The 24,671-nt window shown below is 42.7% G+C and overlaps 1 protein-coding gene across 5 annotated transcripts in view; it reads right to left on the bottom strand.

Annotated features, from left to right (window-relative positions):
- Positions 1-9,698: 9,698 nt before the first annotated feature.
- The window catches only part of Gab1 (GRB2 associated binding protein 1), a 166,428-nt gene continuing 151,455 nt past the window's right edge, over positions 9,699-24,671 (bottom strand). For all 5 annotated transcript variants that reach the window (XM_045131151.1, XM_045131150.1, XM_045131152.1 and 2 more), the window contains 3 exons: positions 24,114-24,237; positions 14,565-14,687; positions 9,699-11,665 (listed from right to left, as the gene is read on the bottom strand). In XM_045131151.1, coding sequence (XP_044987086.1) covers positions 11,507-11,665; positions 14,565-14,687; positions 24,114-24,237 — 406 coding nt within the window. In that variant the 3' untranslated portion in view covers positions 9,699-11,506. The remainder of the gene's footprint in view (positions 11,666-14,564; positions 14,688-24,113; positions 24,238-24,671) is intronic.

Here is a 24,671-nt window from a genome sequence, read left to right as displayed (position 1 = left end):
TTTGCTTCCTTGGCTAGGTTTAGTCTAAGTTTTTTTTTGTTGTTGTTGTTTTTTCCAATGTCATGTTTCCCTCTAGACCAGGCTAACCTGGAATTCACTATGTAGTCTCAGGATGGCCTCGAACTCATGGCCATCCTCCTACCTCTGCATCCTGAATACTGAAATTAAAGGCTTGTGCCACCACACCTGGCAGTTTTTTTTTTTTAAAGGCTATTGTGAATGGGATTATTTCCTTGATTTATTTCTCTATGTTCGTCATTGGTATATAAAAAAAAGCTACTGATTTGCGTGTGTTTATTTTGTACCCTACCACTTTGCTAAATGTGGTGATCAGCTCTAGCTTTCTGGTAGAGTCTTGAGGCTCCCTTATATATAGAATCATGTCATCTGCAAATAAGACAACTTGGATTGCATCCTTTCTTATGTACATGCATTGTTTTCTTTCTCTTGTCTTTTTTTTTTTTTTTTTTTTTCTGAATGAAGGTCTCACTTATAGCTCAGGCTGACCTGAAATTCACTATGAAGTCTCAGGGTGGCCTTGAATTCACAGCTATCCTCCTACCTCTGTCTCCCCAGTGCTGGGATTAAAGGCGTGCACCACCATATGTGGCTTCTTTCTCTTGTCTTACCTATTGCGCCAGCTAAGACTTCAAGTGCTATGTAGAATAGGAATGGAGCGAGTGACACCATTGTCTTGTTCTTGTCTTAGGAATGCTTCAAGTTTTTCTCCATCTAGCCTGATGGTGGCTACATGTTCGCCAAATATAGCTTTTATTAAGCTGAGCTATGTTCATTTAATCCCTAACTTCTCCAGGACGTTTATCACAACAGGATGCTGGATTTTGTCAAAGGCCTTTTCTGCATCATGATTTCTGTCCTTCAGTCTGTTTATGGGATGCATTTTATTTATTTATTTATGAGAGAAAGAGAGAGAGAGAGGAGAAAATGTGCATGCCAGGGCCTCTAGCCTATACAAGCAAACTCTAGACACATGTGCCACCTTGTGTATCTGGCTTATGTGAGTCCTGAGGAACCGAACCTAGGTCCTTAGGCTTCTCATGCAAGTGCCTTCACCACTAAGCCATGTCTCCAGCACATTACACTTACTGATTTATGTACTGAGCCATTGTGTCTTTGGATTGAAACTCACTTGATTGTGGTGTATGATCTTCTTTATCTTTTATTTTATTTAAGATGGGGTCTCACTCTAGCCCAGGATGACCTGGAATTTGCCCTATAGTTCCAGGCTGGCCTCAAATTCATAGCAATATTCCTACCTCTGCCTTCTGAGTGCTGGGACTAAAGGAGTGTGTCATCACATCTGGCTTTTTGTGTTCTTGAATTACGGTGTATGGTCTTCTTTATGAGTTCTTCAATTCAGTTGCAAGCATTTTATTGACAATTTTTGACTCTGTGTTCATCAGGAAGTTTGGTCTGTAATTTTCTTTTGCAATTGTGTCTTTATCTGGTTTTCGTATCAATAATATTAGCTTCATAGAAAGAGTTTGGAAGTATCCCTTCTCTTTCTATTTTATGAGACAGTAGGAGTATTGATTTTACTTCTTTCAAAGTCTGGTACATTCTGCTTGAATCTGGCTGAACCTGAGATGTTTTTCTTTTTTAAGAGAGTTTTTCCTTTTTTTAATAATTAATTTATTTTTTATTAACAACTTCCATAATTGTAAGCAATATCCCATGGTAATGCCCTCCTTCTCCCACTTTCCCCTTTGAAACTCCACTCTCCATCATATCCCCTTGCCCTCTCAATCAGTCTCTCTTTTATTTTGATGTTATGATCTTTTACCTCCTATTATGACGGTCTTGTGTAGGTCATGTCAGGCACTGTGAGGTCATGGGCATTCAGGCCATTTTGTGTCTGGAGGAGCACGTTGTAAGGAGCCCTACCCTTCTTTTGGCTCTTACATTCTTTCTGCCACCTCTTCCGCAATGGACCCTGAGCCTTGAAAGGTGTGATAGAGATATTGCAGTTCTGAGCACTCCTCTGTCACTTCTTCCCAGCACCATGATGCCTTCTGAGTCATCCCAAGGTCACTGCCATCTGAAAAGAAAAGGTTCTCTACCAAAAGTGAGAATAGCATTAATATATGGGTATGTGGTGGTTTGATTCAAGTGTCCCCCATGGACTTAGGTGTTCAGAATGTTAGATTCCCAGCTGATGGAAATTTGAGAAATAACACCTTCTGGAGGCAGTGTATTGTTGGGGGCAGGCTTATGGGTTTTATAGCCAGTTTCCCCTTGCCAGTTTTGGCACACTCTCCTGTTCCTGTTGTCTGCCTTATGTGGGCCAGGGGGTGATGTCTACCCTCTGCTCATGCCATCGTTTTCCCCCTGCCATCGTGGAGCTTCCCCTCAAGCCTATAAGCCAAAATAAACCTCTTTTTCCCACAAACTGCTCTTAGTTGGGTGATTCCTACTAGCAATGAGAACTGGACTGCAACAGGGTATGAACATTAAGAGAAGTGCTTACTGGATAGTTTGATGAGCATAGTATATACGTTTAGCCAGACAGCAGCAGACACGTAACACCCTAGGGCTCATGGCTACCCCTGTTGTAGGTTTTCAGTATCAGGGATATATTCCCTCCCATGGAGCAGGCCTCCAGTCCAATTAGAGAACAGTTGGTCTCCACCATGACAGATGTGCCGTTATTGTACCCTTTGGCTCATTTGGCCTGGCTGGCCAAATATAAGGCTTGCAGTGTCCACTGTTGAGTATCTTCACTGGTGATTTCTCTCTCTCCCATTGAATTACATGCAGAATGGCTTCTTCTAGCTTTCTGTCAGCTGGTCTACATGGAGGAGGTTATCAGGTCAGTTCCAGCAAGATTTCTCAGTGGCCTTGTAGCCCAAGTATGTGGAGTCTTCAGCAATAGGGTCTTTCCATCTATTCCTGGTGGGAAACCAAGGGCCTCGGCAATGACCTGTAATATCTTGGGGACATCAGGGACCTCCATGGCCAACAACTCTCTTGACGGTATCCCATCCCTGGCACTGAAAATAGAGAGGAGACAGATAGAGAGGATAGGCACTCCAGAGCCTCTAGCTATTGCAAACGAACTCCAGATGCATGTACCACTCTGTGCATCTGGCTTTACATGGGAACTGAGGAATTGAACTCAGGTCATTGGGCTAGTGCCTTAACTGCTAAGCTATCTCTCCAGGTCCCATTTTTTTCTTTGAGGTAGGGTCTCGCCGCAGCCCAGGTTGAGCTGGAATTCACTGTGTAGTCTTAGGGTGGCCTCAAACTCATGATGATCCTCCTACTTCTGCCTTCCAAGTTCTGGGATGAAAGGCCTTATTTTTTTTTTATTATTAATTTACTTTTTTATTGACAACTTCCATAATTGTAGACTATGACCCACAGTAATTACCTCTCTCCCCTACCTTTCCCCTTTGAAACTCCACTCTCCATCATATCCCCTTGCCCTCTCAATCAGTCTCTTTTTTATTTTAGTGTCATGATCTTTTCCTCCTATTATGATGGTCTTAATGTAGGTGGTGTCAGGCACTGAGGTCATGGATATCCAGGCCATTTTGTGTCTAGAGAAGCACGTTGTAAGGAGTCCTACCCTTCCTTTGGCTCTTACTTTCTTTCTGCCACCTCTTCCGCAATGGACCCTGAGCCTTGGAAGGTGTGATAGAGATATTACAGTGCTGAGCACTCCTCTGTCACTTCTTCTCAGCACCATGATGCCTTCTGAGTCCCAAGGTCACTGCCATCTGACAAGAGAAGCTTTTCTAACCAAAACTTAGAGTATCCCAGCACTCGGGAGGCAGAGGTAGGAGGATCACTGTGAGTTCGAGGCCACCCTGAGACTCCATAGGGAATTCCAGGTCAGCCTGGGCTAGAGTGAGACCTTACCTCGAAAACCAAAAAAAAAAAAAAAAAAAAAAGGAAAAAACAAAACTTAGAGTAACATTAATATATGGGTATGAACATTAAAAGAAGTGCTTACTGGGCAGTTTGTTGAGCATAATATATACATTTAGGCCAGACAGCAGCAGACATTAGGGCTCATGACTATCCCTGTTACAGGTTTTCAGTATCAGGGATTTATTCCATCCCATGGAGTGGGCCTACAGTTCCATTAGAGAGTGGTTGGTAAAGGCCTTATTTTTTTAATTTTTTTTGTTTACTTTTATTCATTTATTTGAAAGTGATGGGCAGAGAGAGAAAGAAGCAGATATATATAGAGAGAATAGGTGCGCCAGGACCTCTGGCCACTGCAAACGAACTCCAGACGCATGCGCCCCCTTGTGCATCTGGCTAACGTGGGTCCTGGGGAATTGAGCCTTGAACTGGGGTCCTTAGGATTCACAGGCAAGTGCTTAACCACTCAGCCATCTCTCCAGTAAAGGCCTTATTTTTAATATAAGCACTTAGAGATATAAACCTCCTTATGAGGTCCTCTTCATTGTACCCCACAGGTTTTGTATGTTGCATTTTCATTTTCATTCAATTCTAGGAAATTTTCAATTTGCTTTTTGATTTCTCCTGTGACCTACTCAGTATTAAATAGTGTTGTTGTTTCATTAATAATGCATTGTGTATTTCCTATAGTCTTTCTTCTTGTTAACTTCTTGCTTTATTGCATTGTGACTGGTTAAAATAAAAAAACATTATTTTAGTTTTCCTGAATTTGTTGAGACTTGCTTACTGTCTTAATGTGATTTTACTTTAGAGTATGGTACATTTAGTTCCAATGTTTTTCTGCTTCGCTTTGCCTAGTTGACCTGTCTATTGGTAGATGTGTGTTTGTGTGTTGAAGTCTCTTACTGCTGGGTTGAGATTAATCTCTGACTTCATGTCCAGTTCCTTCATAGAGTTGGTTTCTCCTGTGCTCAGTGCATATACATTTAGGGTTGTAATGTCCTTTAGGTAGATTGTCCCCTTGATCAGTATGAAATGTTTATCTTTACGGACAAGCTTTGGTTTGAAGTCTGTTTTGTCAGAAATTAGGATAGCAATAGCTGTTTTATTTGTTGCTGTGTATTTAAAGTTTTGACTACATAATATGGGGAGTTTTGTTTCTTGTTTTTTTTTTGTTGTTAGTTTTTTTTGTTTTTCAAAGGTAGGTTTTGCTCTAGCTCAGACTGACTTGGAATTCACTGTTTAGTCTCAGGGTGGACTTGAACTTATAATGATCCCTCTAACTCTGCCTTCTCCTAAGTGCTAGGATTGAAGGTGTGCATCACCACACCCAGCTCTGGTCCTTTGTGGGGTTTAAAATATATATTTATTTACTTACAAACAGATAGAGAAGAGGGCCAGGGCCACTAGCTGTTGCAAATAAACCACAGATACATGTACCACTGTGCATCTGGCTTATGTGGATACTGGGGAATCGAACCTGGATTGTTAGCCTTCGTACACAGTGCTTTAATTGCTGAGCCATCTCTCCAGCCCCTTGTTGGGGCTTTGTAGGCCTTTTGTATCTGGATGGGCATCTCTTTTCCTAGGGATGGGGAATTTTCCTCTATAGTTTTATTGAAAATATTTCCTGTTCCTTTGGTATGAAACTCTTCTTTTGTCCAATATTCCTAGAGTTGGTCTTTTCATGGTGTCCCAAATGTCTCTCATGTTCTCCTTATACATTTTTTATGAACTTGTCATTGACTTTGGCTGATCTATTTGTCTACCTTATACTTGAGCCCTGATACTTTGTCTCTCACATGGTAAAATCTACTGGTGAGGCTTTCTAGGTAACTTATTTGATTAACTGTATTTTCTCATTTCAGTTGGTTTTCTTTAGCATTTCTTGTCTCTTTATTGAATCTCATTTTCATATCCTGGTTTGCCTTCCTCATTTCATTTAGTTGTTGGTGTTCTATTTGAATTATTCTGTTTTTTTTTTTTTTTTTTTTTTTTAGGCAGGGTCTCACTGTAGCCCAGGCTGATCTGGAATTTACTATATAGTCTCATGACTTCAAACTCATGGTGATGCTCCTACCTCTACCTTCTGGGTGCTGGGATTAAAGGCGTGGGCCACCATGCCCAGCTTTCTTTTTTCTGATGGGTCAGTTAGTAGAAATTTTTTGAAAATATCGTTTATTTATTTTTTTTTTTTTGATATTTTTTTTTTGTTCATTTTTTATTTATTTATTTGAGAGCGACAGACACAGAGAGAAAGACAGATAGAGGGAGAGGGAGAGAATGGGCACGCCAGGGCTTCCAGCCACTGCAAACGAATTCCAGATGCGTGCGCCCCCTTGTGCATCTGGCTAACGTGGGACCTGGGGAACCGAGCCTCGAACCGGGGTCCATAGGCTTCATAGGCGAGCGCTTAACCGCTAAGCCATCTCTCCAGTCCCCGAAAATATCGTTTATTTATTGAGAGATAGACAGGTAGAGAAAGACAGAAAGTATGGGGTGTCAGGGCTCCATGCCATTGCCAACAAAGTGCAGATGCATGAACCATTTTGTGCACCTAATTTTAGATGGGTACTGGGGAACCAAACCCTGGGCTCTCTCTTTGCAAGCCAAGACCTTTAACCACTAAGCCATCTCTCTAGCCCCCTTGATGGATAAGCTATAAAGAAAAATGTTCACTTTGGCTCATGCTTCTGCCCAAAGGTCTTGAAGTCATGTCTGCTGTCAGCTGTCTTTCTGGCACAGGCTATCAAATAGCAAGAAGCAAGGGCTGTATATGTGTGTGTCTTCTCAGAATTTTCTTTTTCTTTTCGAGGTGGGGGTCCTGCAGTAGCCCAGAGGAACTTCTTTTTATTTTTCAGTTTTTGTTTTTCAAGGTAGAGCCTTACTCTAGCCCAGGCTGGCCTTGAACTCACAACAATCCTTCTACCTCTACCTCCCAAATGCTGGGATTAAGGGCATGTGCTCTTACTCCTGGCTCTCCTTTTTTTTGGTAGAGTCTCACTCTAACCGAGGCTGACCTGGAATTCACTATGCAGTCTCAGGTTGGCCTTGAACTCACAGCAATCCTTCTTCCTTGAATGCTGGGATTAAAGGTATGTACCACTACACCTGGCCTCTATTTGAGTTGGTTTAGGTGTCTACTTATGTCTTCTTTGGATTCACCCAGATGTCTATTGAGTTTTCTGGCTGCTTGTGCTCTCTTGGGTTTGATTCAGGTGTTTATTTATTCATGCCTTCCTTAAGCTCATTGTGTGGATTTACATAATCATATTTTGGAATTTTTTGGGATTTCCTCTGAGGAGCTCTTATGACAAAGGTAAGAGTCTGGGCATTCTTGATGGGGATCTATTGCTTGTGTGTTTTTGTGTGTATTCGATTTGTACTGGAATTTGCCCATCTGGAGATACTGTATTAGTCAAGAATGCCAGGACTCTCAAAAGGTAGTGGCAAGGCTGGGGAGGGTTTGTACAGTGATGGACAGAGGGAGCGGGCTCTCAGGACGTGGGCACTTAGTCAGTCGGGGAAGGAAGTGCATGGGTGGAGAGTCACACCAGGTGTCGCAGCATGGGACTGTGGGACGGGGTATAGAATGGGATGATGTGGGTTTCATCATAGAAAGCAGGGGAGGGTCACACCAAGAGAGAGTGCCCACGCTTTTCAGGCATAGTGGAGGAAGGTGCTGGCACACCCGCACAGTGCCCTGACTGGTCTTGTGGGAAGACTTGCAGGAGCTGTGGGAGGGGTGGATTCATGTGCAGAAACGTGGTGTGCCTGGGCCAGCAGGAGAGACTCACGGGAGCAGGTGCTGGCAGGATACCAGGGAGAGAATTCAAGTTCCGTGGCTGAGGCCTGGGTATGCCAATTATCTCTCTCTAAAATAAAAAATTGTTAAAAAACATTTTTATAGCTTATTGACTGAAACCTTATGGGGGTTAAATAGTTTAAATTCGTTAAATTTTAATTTCAGGGTTTTTAAAAAAATTTTTATTATTCATTTATTTGAGAGAGAGAAAGAATGGGCATGCTAGAGCCTTCAGCTGCTGTAAAGGAGCTCCAGATGCATGTGCCACCTTGTGCACAGGTGGGTTTAATTTCAGTTTTTGAGAGCAGAGCTGTGCTTTGGCAATTAAAATCTTCTTAAGGTCTTGCAGTCTATAAAATAAGGTAGAGAACATTAAATATGGTAGAAAAAGATCTGCGATCTGTAATATTGTTGCAGATGGAATAGTCACATGGTTAACCAGTAGCTTTCATCCCATGCCGGGACAAAAATCTACCTCCTCGGAGTTAAGGGTTAGAAGGAGCTAAAAGGATTTAATTTAAATTGAATTTGTGTATTTTTCAAAACTCAATAAAAATGCACATTCCATGGGCTGGAGAGATGGCTTAGCGGTTAAGCGCTTGCCTGTGAAGCCTAAGGACCCCGGTTCGAGGCTCGGTTCCCCCGGTCCCACGTTAGCCAGATGCACAAGGGGGTGCACGCGTCTGGAGTTCGTTTGCAGAGGCTGGAAGCCCTGGCGCGCCCATTCCCTCTCTCTGCCTCTATCTGTCTTTCTCTCTGTGTCTGTCGCTCTCAAATAAAATAAAATAAAATAAAATAAAATAAAATAAAATACACATTCCAATGTGTTTCACATTTTATTTTTCCGTACCAGACTGTTTATTAATTTCTATTACCAAGATAACTTATCTTTATGGATACCTTAGAACATAATTTCTGCTACCTCTAATTAAAGATTCTTCAGAAGTTTGTGGGGGTTTTTGATTGATTGGTTTTGGTTTGTTTCGCAGGGTCTCATATAGCTCAGGCTAGCCTTAAACTTGCTATGTAGCTGAGGACTGCCTTGGACCTTCTGCTTCTACCTCTCAGGTGCTGGGGTTATAGGCATGTGCCACCACAACCAGCTCAAGAAATTGTGTGTTTGTGTGTATACTATTTTTTGTTTTGTTTTGTTTTATTTCGAGGTAGTGTCTCACTCTAGCACAGGCTGCCCTGGCATACTCTGTAGTCTCAGGGCGGCCTCGAACTCATGGCGATCCTCCTACCTCTGCCTCCTGAGTGCTGGGATTAAAGACGTGTGCCACCACGCCCAGCAAGAAAATTGTATTTTTAAGATTTATGAATTGTATCTGTATTTGTACAAATGAAAATTTTCTTGATAGCACAAATAAAAAGCATTGAAATGAACCAGCTATTGAGGTTTTTTTTTTTTTTATCAATTATAAGACATCTGTGTTCTTCATAAATAACTTAGGAACAAACATATATGGGGACTTAAATACATTTACAGTGATAACATGGATCTTTTAGGCTGTATTTGAGCAACATGTAAAAATTTTTATAGAAGCCAGGAGTGGTAGTGCACACACCTTTAATCCCAGAACTTGTGAGGCAGAGGTGGGCACACGTATGTGCAACTGTGGCACCTGTCAGCTCAGTTGAGGTGGCTGGAGGAAGACGTCTGTTCCCCACCGTAACGCACTCATGAGAGCTTCCTTTGTGACAGCCTCTTACTGACGTGGAGCTTGTCACTTTAAGCCCCAGTGATTCTCACTCCCCTCAGGACTAGCATTGCAGATGTGTATAGCTGCACCCAGCACTTTCCATGGATTCTGAAGATTCAAACTCAGGCACTCAGGTCCCTAAAGGCCTCCATGCTTGCACACTTAAATTCTGATCCATCTCTCTGGCCCCAAGTTCATATCGTTATACACCTATGTTGTGTGTTTTGATGGTTTAGGGACATTCCAGTGATTTTGGACTTTATTTTGTAGTTTTATTTATAAAGCAGCTTACACACCAACTCATTCTTTTTTTTATTTAAAAATCCACCTCAAAATTCAGTTTTGGATTTTAGTTTTTGTTTAAAAAGAAGCAAACATTTAAAAGTATCAAATGTTACTAGTCTACGATTCATCTTGTTATGAACACTTAGCTTGGGAACTGGGGAAACAAACCTAGGACATTGATTAGGCACAGTACTATGGCCAACAGGCCAGAAATCTGGGCACATCATGAACTGAGGCAACAGTTAGGAGGTCTGAATGGAGCGGGTGGAGGGGAGAAGCTTCAGCTGTAGGCATAAAGATCTTTATGTCCCCTCCCAAATCTGTTAGTAAGTCTCAAGTCAATGCATAGAAGTTATAAGTGATTTAGGTGAGAAATGAACAGTATTCCTGTTCTTTAAATTATGTGGTAAGGCCATAGCACATGAATGTAACTGCAGCCTCACTGTAGTTGGTGGTCTTGAAATCCAGATCACAAAAGGCCATGTTATAGGTGAGACAGAATTATACCCGTCCTCCAGCGGTTTCAGCAATCTGCCTGGCTGGAGTTCATGATGAGATTTCCCACTATAGCAAGGTTACAATAGTTTTTGAGTTGGGGCAGTGAGTATCAATCACAGTACAGAAATCTTAATTATTTTTTTACTCAAAAAGCAATAGGTGCTACATCTGAGAATCACTTAAATGACATCTATTTTTTTATGCAGATATAAAACATTAATTGCATAGGGACTTAAATATAAGGCCAAGAAAAATATTAAGTAACAAAAAAATCATAGAAAGGGCACTATGGTGTCAAAAAAGAGTATTTCATTCTTAAAAGAGTAATCGGAATTACTGTCTAATTAAAAAAAAATCACAGTATGTTGCTGTAACTAACAGTGGATGTTAACTGTTTTGTTAATTCCAAACTGGAAACCAATATTAGGACTAACAAAAACCTAGCTAAAGCTCATTTTCTAAACCTGATCAGTGTATTAGCACGTCAGTGCCTGGTACGTACCTGATTAGTCATATAATCTAACTTTTGCAAAGAACACTGAATACGTGTTAACAAGTGGAAGAGCGAGACCGTCACTGCATGCTGTCCATGAATGGCAGGCACATTTGATAGTGTAATGATAGTCAGTCTTTCAAAGGTGCAAGATCCCACCCAGCAGAATCTCCACTCAATGAACCAAAAACACTGAAATTAACAAAATATAACAAAGTCCTACCACTAGAAGGTAAATGCACATGAATCAGACAACTAAGGCTTGACACCAGTATGCACATGATCCTCAACGTGGTGGAAGGCAGTGAAGGAGTCCAGCTATACTGTGTGTTTAAGCGAATGTTACCACCCAAAGCCTGAGGTGAGCCTCATTTTAATGTTGTTAGCTTGGAGCTTCAACAGTGACTTCCAGAGCTAAAGGTAGCTTAGTTAATTTAGTATTGTTATATAGAGTAGTGTGAGATTAAAAAAAAAAAAAAAGAACTCACAGAGGAATTCTGTTAAAATACATGGGGAATACCCAAACCAATGTTTAAATGAAAAAGTGCATAAATACAGTAATACAAGAGTGTGTTAACTACGGGACAGATGTTTCTCTTGGGAACTAAGACAACACTATTTCCCCACGTTATTTACATGTTACGACTTGTTCAGATACCACAAAGCACCATTTGTAGCCTAATTTGCTTGAATGTGCCTGGAAAGGTCCTTGGACTTGAACTGTTCATGGGAGGATTCATGTGGATGGAAGCCTCGAATCGTCATCTTCAAACAGGATTGATCTTGATGACACGGTTCGGGTTTTTCTGGGCACTCCCAGATGTTGGATCTTCATTTCACACTCTTGGTTGGTGTTTCGGTCTCCGTGGACTGCCTCCCATCTGTCCAGGCCTCCCGGGTGCTCTTCAGAGCCAAAGTCTTCTGCTGGTCTACCACGACGTAGTCCACCCTCTCATCAGCCACGCTGTTTCCTGGCCCAATGCTTTTGTGCTAAAATACAAAGAAAAACCCCAAAAGTGATACATGGGGGAGTGTTTCTGTGTAAAACTCAAGTCTTATATATATTTCTGAAATTCTACTGGGTCATAAAAGACATGACTCCAATTTTTAACTGTGTTACCTCTCAAACCAGACACTGCTTTTCCTAATTTTAAAATTATTACATAGAGTCATTCAAATGAATGCTCTCATCACAGATGAAATTCAGAGGAAACAGAGACAGCCAATACCTGGCTTATCTTCATATATACACAGCTTAAGTCATTAGCTTAAGCCTGACTTTTTTTCAGGCCCAAAGAAACATCAGTCACTTGTTCTTATAGCTAAGATTTTTTCTCCTCTCCCTCCTTTCTTTCATTCATTCTTGCAAAGTACTACTTCAAAGAACAATATATACTAAGGCTGGTGGGCATGGTAGCGCATGCCTTTAATCCCAGCACTGAGGAGGCAGAGGTAGGAGGATCGTGCTGTGAGTTCGAGGCCATCCTGAGACTACATAGTGAATTCCAGATCAGCCTGAGCTATATTGAGACCCTACCTCAAATATATATAGGACAATGGAGAGGTGAGCCCCTACATGGTAAAGGCAGTGAGCTCTTTAGAAAGAATATGGGCTCAAACATACAACTAGGAGGGCTGGAGGGATGGCTTAGTGGTTAAGGCATTTGCCTGCAAAGCCAAAGGACCCAGGTTCTATTCCCCAGGACCACATTAGCCAGATGCACAAGGGGGTGCACACATCTTTAGTCCGTTTGCAGTGGCTGGAGACCCTGGCGTGCCCATTCTTTCTCTCTCTCACCAAATAAATAAAAATAAAATAAAAATAAAAAATATTAAAAAAAATACAACTAGCAGGTAGAGAAGAGGTGTGGCTGAACCTGAGGCTACGCTGTCAGGGGCTACATGGCTCTTTGAAGGGAAATGAAGTGGTCCTAGGGTGGCAGTTTCCTTTGGAAAATATAAATCCTTTCTGGAGGAAATTTAGATCCTTGGGATTCATCCAGGAATTTCAAAAAAAAGAAAAAAAAGAGTATGAGCAGACAAGGAAGTAAGCCATAGAGAGTGTGAGTTAACAGAAACAACAAACCCCAATCTAGCCCTCACCCCCAGGCATTCAGGTATTGAAATTACTGAATCACATGCATGGAGTGTTTAAAGGGGCCACAGGATAAAATCTAAAGGAATAAACCAAGTAAGGAGCTATTAAAGTCATTGAGGTGCATTTTAAAGAGTCAAACAATTTCATTTTAGAAGTGAAAGATGCCAAAAAAAGGAAATGAGAATTAATGAACTTGGTGACAGATGTAAAAATTATCCAGTTCACCAGATGATAAGGCAGAAAATATGAGTGGTTAAGAGAGATAAGGAAAATAAACTGGGCGTGGTGGCGCACACCTTTAATCCCAGCACTCAGGCGGTAGAGGTAGGAGGATCACCATGAGTTTGAGGCCACCCTGAGACTACATAGTGAACTCTAGGTCAGCCTGGGCTACAGTGAGACCCTACCTCAAAAAACCAAAATAAAAAAAAAACTCTAAGGAGGTAATAAAAATTAGTCAAGAAGCAGTATTTCATGAGATATTGACAAACTCTTCCAGAACTGGTAAGACGGTAGCATGATGTCTACCAAGCAGAATAAAAGAAATCTAAGTCTAGCACACTTGTGAAACTGCAAAATACCAAAGGCACAGCAAAGCGCTAGAGTCAGCCAGACAGAATAGACAGGTGACCTAGAAGGACATCTTTAACAACAGAAAATGTTGAGTTGACAGATTGACTTCATGAAGTTCAGGGTCAGTCAAGAACTAGGAACAAAACTTGTTTATCACAAATGAATGTAAGATAAATATTTTTAGTTATTTTATAAATTTGTTACAGACAGAGAGAGGGAGAAAGAGTAAGAATGGGCGCACCAGGGCCTCAAGCCACTGCAAACACACTCCAGACGCATGCGCCACCATGTGCTTCTGGCTTACGTGGGACCTACAGAATCAAACCAGGGTCCTTAGACTTCATAAGCAAGTGCCTTAACCACTAAGGCATTTCTCTAGCCCAAATATAAGGTAAGTATTTTAAACAAAAACAAAGAATTTACCACCAATAAATCACTACCAAATGAACTTCTGGGGGATATATTCCAGGAGGGAGGAAAATTATGAGTGAAAGAATGATGAAGCAGTCATAGGTAAACAAGTAGGAAAATGTAAGGAAATATTTTTATACAATGTGATAAGAATGCTATCTAACTGATGCATTTAAGAAAAAGACAAAATGAGAGCCGGGCGTGGTGGTGCATGCCTTTAATCCATGAGTTCAAGGCCACCCTGAGACTACGTAGTTAATTCCAGGTCAGCCTGAGCTAGAGTGAGATCCTACCTCAAACGAACAAACTAACTAACAACAACAACAAAGACAAAATCAAAATTTTGGACAAGAATAGCACATAACTTGAGTCACATTTTCTTCATTCTACAGAGGGTGAAGGCATTGATAAACTAGACTTTGTTCAGCCATCATTTCAATGACAGCCCCTACAAGTAGGCATTGTAAAGCTTTTCTATTTTCTTTTCTTCTTCTTCTTCTTTTTTTTTTTTTTTGGTTTTATCGAGGTAGGGTCTCACTCCAGCTCAGGCTGACCTGGCATTCACTATGGAGTCTCAGGGTGGCCTCGAACTCACTGCAATCCTCCTACCTCTGCCTCCTGAGTGCTGGGATTAAAGGCGTGCGCCACCACGCCCGGTTTCCTTCCTACTTTCCTTCACAAAAGAAACAGTGAATTTATCAGTGTCCATAATTTTGTTGCTTGCGATTTCAGTAACACTATCAAAGATGAACTTCCTAGCATTTCCCCCAGGAGAGGGCTCCGCGCCGAGGAGGCAGCTTCGCTTACCTTGCGTGGCGGGGTGGACTTCCCGGAATCCAAGTCAAGGTCCAGGTACTCCACCTGCTTCTCCCCTTTGGGCTTGATCATAGGGCTGTTTCCTCCATCGAGGCTGCTAGTGCCGAAGAGATTCTGAAAGCACAGCACAACAGAACCAGCGATCAGACACGCATGAGATGTGGGTCTCACTGTCTTGCCCAGGCTGGCTTTGAACTCCTGTGCTCAAACGTTACATCTGGTTAAGCTGAAGATGAGAACGTCCAGCCAGAGCTGGTTACAAAAGCCCAATGTGAACGATCTTAAAATCATGTGTGGTCAGATGTAGAGGCACATGCTTATCATCCCAGTACCTGTGAAGCTGATACCAAAGAAATACGAGTTTGAGGCCAACCTGAGCTACCTAGAATACCATATCCCAAAAAAAAAAAAAAAAAAATTAAAATTAAGAGCCAGAGAAGAGATGGCCTTGCGGACACTTGCCTATGAAGCCTAACGACCCAGGTTGCACTCCCCAGTGCCCATGTAAGCCAGATGTACTAGGTGGTGCAGGCATCTGGAGTTCATTTGCAATGCCCAGAGCCCCTGGTGTACCCGTTTTCTCTTTACGTACCTCCTTCTCTCTCTCTTAAAATAAATAAACTGTTAAAAAAATAAAAATTATATAAGTGCTTAATTGCATTCTTTTTTTTTTGAGGCAAGCTCAACAGACTGGTCTTTTTTTTTTTTTTTCCTTCAATGAGAGAGAGAATTGGCGTTCCAGAGCCTCCTCTACTGTACGACTGTGACCGAACTCCAGACGTGCGGGCCACCATGTGCGCACGAGCGTCCTTCTGCATGTGTCACCTTATGCATTTGACTTATATGGGATCTGGGGAGTCAGACATGGGTCCTTAGGCTTTGCAGACAAGCACCTTAGCCACTAAGCACCTCACCAGCCCTCAATTACATTTTTAAAAAATATTTTATTTTATTTATTTATTTGAGAGTGACAGAGAGAGAAAGAGGGAGAGAATGGGCACGCCAGGGCCTCCAGCCACTGCAAACAAACTCCAGACGCGTGCGCCCCCTTGTGCATCTGGCTAACATGGGACCTGGAGAATCGAGCCTCAAACTGGGGTCCTTCGGCTTCACAGGCAAGCGCTTAACCGCTAAGCCATCTCTCCAGCCCATCAATTACATTTTTATAGTAAGGGATCTATATACTTGATTTCAAATTGAACTAAAAACTTTCTACATTTAATATTTTGTTTTTTTGTGTGTATTTTCTTTTTTTAAGACATTTTTATTTATTTATTTGAGAGACAGAGAGGTAAAGAGGCAGACAGAGAGAAAGAGAATGGGTGTGCCAGGACCTCCAGCTGCTGCCAACGAATTCCAGATGTATGCGCCACCTTCTATGGGTATTGGGCATTCAAACCCGGGTCCCTTGGCTTTTCAGGCAAGTGCCTTAACCACTAAGCCATCTCTTCAGTCCTCTATATTTAATTTTAAAGCTTTTACACAAATTTAGTTTGATGTAAGTATATTACCTAAAGGCTATAGATAAGGACTCCTCAGGCAAATTCATCGGAAACTTTTTCCAGTTCATTTCCTCTGCCTTTTCTTCGCTGGATCCCCTCCTTCAGAGAACTGGAGAGTACAACTATTCTATAACTTCTGATAAACTAGGAACACAGAAGAGAGCAGGAAGAGCAGGGACAGAAAAATAAGACTAAGAACAAACAAGCTTAAGGCAGAAAAAATGACAAAGTAGGTTAGAAATTAAGAGAAATGCTAAAAATGGGATTGGCTGGAGAGATGGCTTAGTAGCTAAGGTACTTGCCTACAAAGCCAAAGACCCAGGTTCATTTCCTCAGTACCCATATATAGCCAGATGCACAAGGTGGTGCATACATCTGGAGTTTGTTTGCCATGGCTAGAGGTCTTGGCATGCCTATTCTCACTCCGCTTGCTTGCTTGCTTGCTTGCTTGCTTCCTTCCTTCCTTCCTTCCTTCCTTCCTTCCTTCCTTCCTTCCTTCCTTCCTCCCTCCCTCCCTCCCTCCCTCTCTCTCTCCCTCCCTCTCTCTCTCTCTCAAGTAAATAAATAAAAATATATAAAAAGATTCAATCCCAGCACTTGGGAGGCAAAAATAGGTCCAGCCTGTGACTACAGAGTGATTTCCAGAGTGAAAACCTACCTAGGTTAAAAGAGAGAGAGAGAGAGAGAGAGAGAGAGAGACAGGGAGGGAGGGAGAGAGGTTGGAGAGATGGCTTAGCGGTTAAGGCATTTGCCTCAAAGCCAAAGAACCCCAGTTCGATTCCCCAGGATCCATGTAAGCCAAATGCACAAGGGGGTGCATGTGTCAGGAGTTCATTTGCAGTGGCTGGAGGCCCTGGCACAACCTCAATCTTTCTCTCTCAAATAAATAAATAAATAAATAAAAAAAGAAAGAAAGAAAGAGAGAAAGAAAGAGAGAAAGAAAGAAAGAAAGAAAGAAAGAAAGAAAGAAAGAAAAGAGGTCAGCCTGCACTAGAGTGTGACTCTACCTCAAAAATCTAAACCAAAACAAAACAAAACAAAAAAATGATGGCACAGGACATACAAATTTCAAACTTCTTGTGGTCCATGAATACATACTCCCCCATTTTCTTAATTCATGAAAAAACTGCAATCAACAAAACTTCTTTTCTTTCAAGGACCCCATATTTCATTATATTAAAAAAAATTGAGCTGGGCGTGGTGGCGCACGCCTTTAATCCCAGCACTCAGGAGGCAGAGGTAGGAGGATCGCCGTTAGTTCGAGGCCACCCTGAGAATACATATTTAATTCCAGGTCATCCTGGACCAGAGAAAGACCCTACCTCGAAAAACAAAAACAAACAAACAAACAAAACAGCCAGGCACGGTGGGACACACCGTTAATCCAGTGTTTGGCAGCAGAGGCAAGAGTATCACTGTTAGTTCAAGGCCACTCTGAGATTACATAGTGAGTTCCAGGTCATTGTGGGCTAGAGAGAGAGCCTACCTCAAAAAAACAAACAAAATCGGCTGCAAGCGTGGCTGTTACCCTATGTTCATCAATGCTCAATGTGACAGTTCATGCCGCAGCCCCTGACTGGACATGCTCAGAAGTCTCCACTGTTAGAAAGCTATGCAGGAATACATATGTCATATGACCTGCAGGGAATCCCGACGGTGTTCCCAAAAAGAATGACTCAGAACTGCTAGTTGAATTTATGTCTAATTACTACCAGAAGAAGACGTTTTCCGTCCTTAAGAAGGGTTAAGATGTGTTGAACAGGGCTGGAGAGATGGCGTAGCAGTTAAGCGCTTGCCTGTGAAGCCTAAGGACCCCGGTTCGAGGCTCGGTTCCCCAGGTCCCACGTTAGCCAGATGCACAAGGGGGCGCACGCGTCTGGAGTTCGTTTGCAGAGGCTGGAAGCCCTGGCGCGCCCATTCTCTCTCTCTCCCTCTATCTGTCTTTCTCTCTGTGTCTGTCGCTCTCAAATGAATAAATAAATAAATAAATAATTATTTAAAAAAAAAAAGATGTGTTGAACAAGCAAGCCTATTTGTTCTGAAGTAATCTCAACTGAGAACAGCCTGTGTCCATGTCCTAGCCTGCCCTTCACCCAGCATTTGCCCCAAACAGTTTTTAGAGAAACTACGATTCTACAACTTATTTTAAGTATCCAATGAATTTAAAAAAAATCAAACACCAAGGCTCTCTCTCTCTCTCTCTTTTTTTTTTTTTTTCGAGGTAAGGTCTCACTGTAGCTCAGGCTGACCTGGAATTCACTATGTACTCTCAGGGGGCCTTGAACTCACGGTGATCCTCCTACCTCTGCCTCCCGAGTGCTGGACTAAAGGTGTGCACCACCACGCCTGACGAGGCTCTTTTTCTAAAATTCATTTGATGGGCTGGAAAGATGGTTTAAAGGTTAAGGCACTTGCCTGCAAAGCCAAAGGACCCAGGTTCTATTCCTCAGGACCCATGTAAGCAAAAGGTGGCACATCCTTCTAGCATTTGCTTGCAGTAGTTTGAGGCTGTAGTCTGCCTATTCTATTTGCCTCTTTTTTTCCCCCCCAAAGATTTATTTATGTATTAGAGACAGAGAGAGAGAGAGGGAGGGAGGGAGAATGGGCATGCCAGGGTCTCTAGCCACTGCAAATGAACTCCAGATGCATGTGTCACCATGTGCATCTGGCTAACGTGGGACCTGCAGAATTGAACCTGGGTCCTTAGGCTTCGCAGGCATGCACCTTAACTGCTAAGCCATCTCTTCAGCCCTCTATTTGCCTCTCTCTCTCTCTCTCTCTCTCTTTCAAACAGAATATTTTTAAAAGATTCTTTTGAAATATGTAAAACCAATAGACATTTTATTTGTTATTTACATATTTATAGCAGTAGTATGGTACCAGTACTATATTTTACATGCCATGTTAGGTTCACTTGATGAATGTGTAATGTCTGATGTTAATATACACAAAAGTACATCATCACCACCTCACTGTTTTGGGAAACACTGCCTACTTCAAGACTGAAGAAATGTGTTGTGCTTCAAACCTTTAACTTATGGCATTTAATCTCTCTCTCTCTCTACACACACACACACATCAGATTTGTATGATCTTGTTAACTTTCTTAGGACTATTTATTTAAAAATACATTTGGATTTCATTGATCCAAACATCTATTAGATACTGTGAACTTCCATTGAATTCCACCAACCCTTTAAGCTCCAAGATGACCACAGCTGTAATCACCGCATTCTTCTCTAAGGAAGAGCTGTGGGGGCCATGGCAAGCTCTTGCGGTTGGCACCAGGGGAGCTGGGCAGAGCACAGCTGACTTCACTGTGCTAACACTGTCCCCACCTGAGCTGTTTCTGTTCACTTCTAACAAACAGGACCTACCTAAGAGTATCTCAGAAATTTACCAGGTAGTGTTTACTAACTTCTGGCAAATAAAATACCTGTCTGGCTTCATGTGACAGGGCACAAAATACATGGACTTGAAAACGAAAAATAAATAAAATAAAATACAATTCAAGGGCTGGCTTAGCAGTTAAGGCATTTGCCTGCAAAGCCAAAGGACCCAGGTTCAATTCCCCAGGACCCACGTTAGCCAGATGCACAAGGGGGCGCAAGCGTCTGGAGTTCGTTTGCAGTGGCTGGAGGCCCTGGCGCGCCCATTCTCTCTCTCTTTCTCTGTGCCTCTTCACCTCTCTCAAATAAATAAAAATTTTAAAAAATAATAAAAAAGCAAAGAATAATGTGCAGCATGTTGTGTGCAGACCAGTGCTTGCCCTCTCTCACACGAGTAGGCTTTCAGCTGAGCCACAGTCCCTCTGAGCACAGGCCGTGTTCCCAGCCCGCGTCTGAGCCACCGCACCACCTGAGGTCTGGACCTGGTATGCAGACAGCTGTTTCTGGAAACCTCCACAAGGCAGCTCGTGGCACCTTCTGCTTCTGTTTCCATTGCTCCACCTTGAAGCCGGGCATGAGATGTGACGCTGCAGCACCCCCTTGTCCCACGAGCCTGTGAGCACGTGCAGAGCTACGGGTCTGAGCCCGGGAAGACTCGAGAATGGAGTGGCCATGACAGGCCTGGCTTGGTTCTCTCTGGGCTTTTTTTTTTTTTTTTTTTAATCTCTTCAATGACTAAGGATGGAGAATATTTTATTTTTTTTTAAATTTAATTTTTATTAACATTTTCCATGGTTATAAAAAAATATCCCATGGTAATACCCTCCCTCTCCCCCCCCCACACTTTCCCCTTTGAAATTCCATTCTCCATCATATTACCTCCCCATCTCAATCATCTGGGCTGTTTTTGTTTGTTGGGTTTTTTTTTTTTTTTATTTGAGGTAGGGTCTCACTCTAGCTCAGGCTGACCTGGAATTCACTATGTAGTCTCAGGGTGGCCTAGAACTCACAGTGATCCTCCTACCTCTGCCTCCCAAGTGCTGGGATTAAAGGCATGTGCCGCCACACCTGGCTTCTCTCTGGGCTTTTGCTCCAAGAAATTAAAAACAAAAACAAATAAACAAAAAACAAAATTTCTTTAAGTTACTGCTATCCATGTTCAAAATATTTTTTTGTTTATTTTTATTTATTTATTTATTTGAAAGTGGCAGACAGAGAAAGAGGGAGATAGAGATTGAGAATGGGCGCGCCAGGGCCTCCAGCCCCTGCAAACGAACTCCAGACACGTGCGCCTCCTTGTGATTCTGGCTAACGTGGGTCCTGGGAAATTGAGCCTTGAACCTGGGTCCTTCGACCTCACAGGCAAGCGCTTAACCACTAAACCATCTCTCCAGCTCCAAAATAATTTTAACATTGATGTCCAGGAAACAAAATGTTTGCTGCTATTAGAAAGTTCTTGTGACTGAGGTAATATGGCCAACTCAAAACAAATTATGTTTATAATAATAATGCCCATTCTTTCTCTCTCTCTCTCTGCCTGTTTCTCTGTCAAATAAAAAAAAAATAAAATAAAAAATAAAAAAAGAAATGTCCTGCAAGGGCTAATGTATTGAATGCTTGCTTGGTTCTTGGAGTGGCCTACTCAAATCTTTTAGAAAAAAGAATTATTGTTTATTTGTAAGCAAAGAGAGGAGGGGAGAGAGTAAATATGAATAAGGGCCCCTTGCCGTTGCAAGTGGACTCAAGATGTATGCACTACTTGGTGCAACTGGTTTTACACGGATGCTGGAAAACTGAAGCTAGGTTGGCAGGCTTTGCAAGCAAGCGCCGTTAATCACGAAACCATTGCCCCAGCCCCAAAGTGATTAGTGATTCGGGTTTTTTGTTTTGTTTTGAAATGCCTTTTTAATTTCATTATTTATTTGAGGGGAGGGAGGGAAGTGGGGGTACACCAGGGCTATAAACCAACTCTAGATACATGCACTACTTTGTGCATCTGGCTTCATGTGGGTACTGGGGAACTGAACCATGGCTCAGGAGGTTTTGCAAGCCGAGTGCCTTAATTGCTGAGCCATCTCCCCAGCCCGAATCCTTTCCGAGGGGGACTTTTAGGTCATGCAGGGTATGTCCTGGAAGGACTGTAAGGTCTCGATCATTCCCCCCTTGCTAGCCGTTATGCGAGGGGCTGTGATGCACTGCTGCAGACCTAAAGTGACAGAGCTCATTCTCCGTGGCCTGGAAGCCCCTGCAGTGTAAGCCAGGACAAACCTTTCTCTTTATAGGTCACTTACCTTCAGCTGTCTACAGAGTGAAAAGCTAACACAAAAAACAGGTTCACACCTGTAATCCTATAAACTCAGGAGACCGAGGTAGGATTGCTCAATGTGCACAGCCAGCCTGAGCTACAGAGTGAGTTCCAGGTCAGCCTGGGTGAGAGTGAGACCCTGCCTCAAAAAAAAAGGGCTGGAGAGATGGCTTCGCGGTTAAGCGCTTGCCTGTGAAGCCTAAGAACCCCAATTCGAGGCTCGGTTCCCCAGGTCCCACGTTAGCCAGATGCACAAGGGGGCGCACGCGTCTGGAGTTCGTTTGCAGAGGCTGGAAGCCCTGGCGCGCCCATTCTCTCTCTCTCCCTCTGTCTGTCTTTCTCTCTGTGTCTGTCGCTCTCAAATAAATAAATAAATAATAATTAAAAAAAAATAAAAAAAAATCCCCATGGTTTGCAACTAATTTACAATAATGACAGTACTACTATTATTATTATTATTATTATTTTGGTTTTTTGAGGTAGGGTCTCACTCTAGCCCAGGCTGATCTAGAATTCACTATGTAGTCTCAGGGTGAGCTCACAGCGATCCTTCTACCTCTGCCTCCTGAGTGCTGGGATTAAAGGCGTGCACCACAACACCGGGTTACGACAGTACAATTTTTTAAAAAACATTTTTTAAATTTTACTTATTTATTAGAGAGAGAGAGAGAGAGAGAGAGAGAGAGGCAGATAGAGAGAGAATGGGCATATCAGGGTCCCCAGCCACTGCAATCAAATTCCATATGCATGTGTCATCTTGTGCATCTGGTTTACGCAGGTCCTAGGGAGTTGAACCTGGGTCCTTTGGCTTTGTAGGCAAGCGCCTTAATTGCTAAGCCATGTCTCCAGCCCTGCCAGTACAATTTGATCCTTGGCTGGTTTCAGACTTTATGATAGTACTTAAAAAAACATTGTATTTATTTGAGAGAGAATGAGAAAGAAGGAGGGAGGGAGGGAGGGAGGGAGGGAGGGAGGGAGAGAGAAAGAGAGGGAGGAAGAAGAGGAGAATGGAAATGCCAGGGCTGCCAACTCCTGCACATGAACTGCTGATGTATGTACCACCCACGACATCTGGCTTTTATGTGGGTACTGGGAAACTGAACCTGGGTCTTCTGCCTTTGCAGGCAAGTGCCTTAAGCACTAAGCAATCTCTCCAGTCCTATGATACTAGTTTTAAAAAGGCATTTTAATTTTTTAATTTTTTTAAATTTTTTATTTATTTATTTGAGAGCGACAGACACAGAGAGAAGGACAGATAGAGGGAGAGAGAATGGGTGTGCCAGGGCTTCCAGCCTCTGCAAACAAACTCCAGACGCGTGCGCCCCCTTGTGCATCTGGCTAACGTGGGACCTGGGGAACCGAGCCTCGAACCGGGGTCCTTAGGCTTCACAGGCAATCGCTTAACCACTAAGCCATCTCTCCAGCCCTAAAAAGGCATTTTAAAAGGTTGTCTTTTCTTTGGGCTTGAGAGATGGCTCTTCAGGAGAGAGCACTGGCTATTCTAGCTCAAAGACCCAAGGTTGATTCCCAGCACCCACACAGAAAGCCAGGCACAGGCAATCATGCCTGTAACCTCAGTACTAAGGGAGCCCACTGGGGCTCCCTGCTCATTCAGCCTTAATGAAAAAATGGGAGCCGGGCGTAGTGGCGCACGCCTTTAATCCCAGCACTTGGAAGGCAGAGGTAGGAGGATGGCCATGAGTTCAAGTCCACCCTGAGACTACATAGTGAATTCCTGGTCAGTCTGGGCTAGAGTGAGACTCTCCCTCAAAAAATTGGAGGGAAGGGCTGGAGAGATGGCTTAGTGGTTAAGTGCCTGCCTGTGAAGCCTAAGGACCCCGGTTCGAGGCTCGGTTCCCCAGGACCCACGTTAGCCAGATGCACAAGGGGGTGCATGCATCTGGAGTTCGTTTGCAGTGGCTGGAAGCCCTGGCGCGCCCATTCTCTGCCTCTCTGTCTGTCGCTCTCAAATAAATAAATGCAAAAATAAACAAAAAAAATTAAAGGGGGGGGAGGGGGGGTGGGGCTCCAGGTTCAGTGACTGTTTCTGGGCGATATGGCAGGAAAGTGCTAGAGAAGGACACGTAATTATCTTCCTATGGCTTCCACACGTGTGAGCACAGACACACACATCTACACACATCCATGCTTGCACCACCCTCCCTATATGTATATCCACACACAAACACATCCAAAACAAAAAGTTATCTTTGATTGTTTTTCTTTAAGTATAGGAGTAAAGGTGTAACAACAGTAAGGTTTATATAGACTAGAAGGTAAGATGTAGCTGGAATGATGTTCGAAGGTGACCAGGAAGGGAGAAGTTCAGATGAAGACTACATACCTGATCCTCACTGGACAGGTTTGGGTTCATGGGGACGTAATTCTCTTCGCTGTCATGTGAGTCACTGCTTGACGTTGTGCTGTGCACCGAATCCGGCCGAGGAGACATGGGAAACCTAGAGGAACTAATGACAGAAATTATCATCATAAACATAAAACTCGACGAAACTAATTCCCCCAAATAAAAATAAAAACTGTGCATCCTTTCTGAACTATCCATTTTGCTTATAGTTACTTATTATACATGTTTAATTATAACCAAGTTTACTGTACACAATCAAAAGTGCAATTCATATTTATAGCCATATTATCAATACATTTTGGACATCAGATTATCTTGTGTAATACAGGCAAAAAAATACTACCAGTTAACCTGTGGTTAAGTAGATAGTCATAGATTTAAAATCGAACAAGATTTAAGAATTTACAAAAGGAGCTAGGCATGATGGCTCGTTCTTACAGTCCCAGCACTTGAGAGGCTAATGCTGGAGGCTTGCCACAAGTTTGGGACCAGCTGGGGCTACAGAGTGAGACCTATCTCACAAGAACAAATACATTT

The sequence above is a fragment of the Jaculus jaculus genome, chromosome 12, assembly GCF_020740685.1.
Source record: "Jaculus jaculus isolate mJacJac1 chromosome 12, mJacJac1.mat.Y.cur, whole genome shotgun sequence".
In the NCBI taxonomy this organism is placed as follows: Eukaryota; Metazoa; Chordata; class Mammalia; order Rodentia; family Dipodidae; genus Jaculus; species Jaculus jaculus.
Note: the sequence above shows the minus strand (reverse complement) of the source record. Positions and strands in the feature narration are given on the sequence as shown.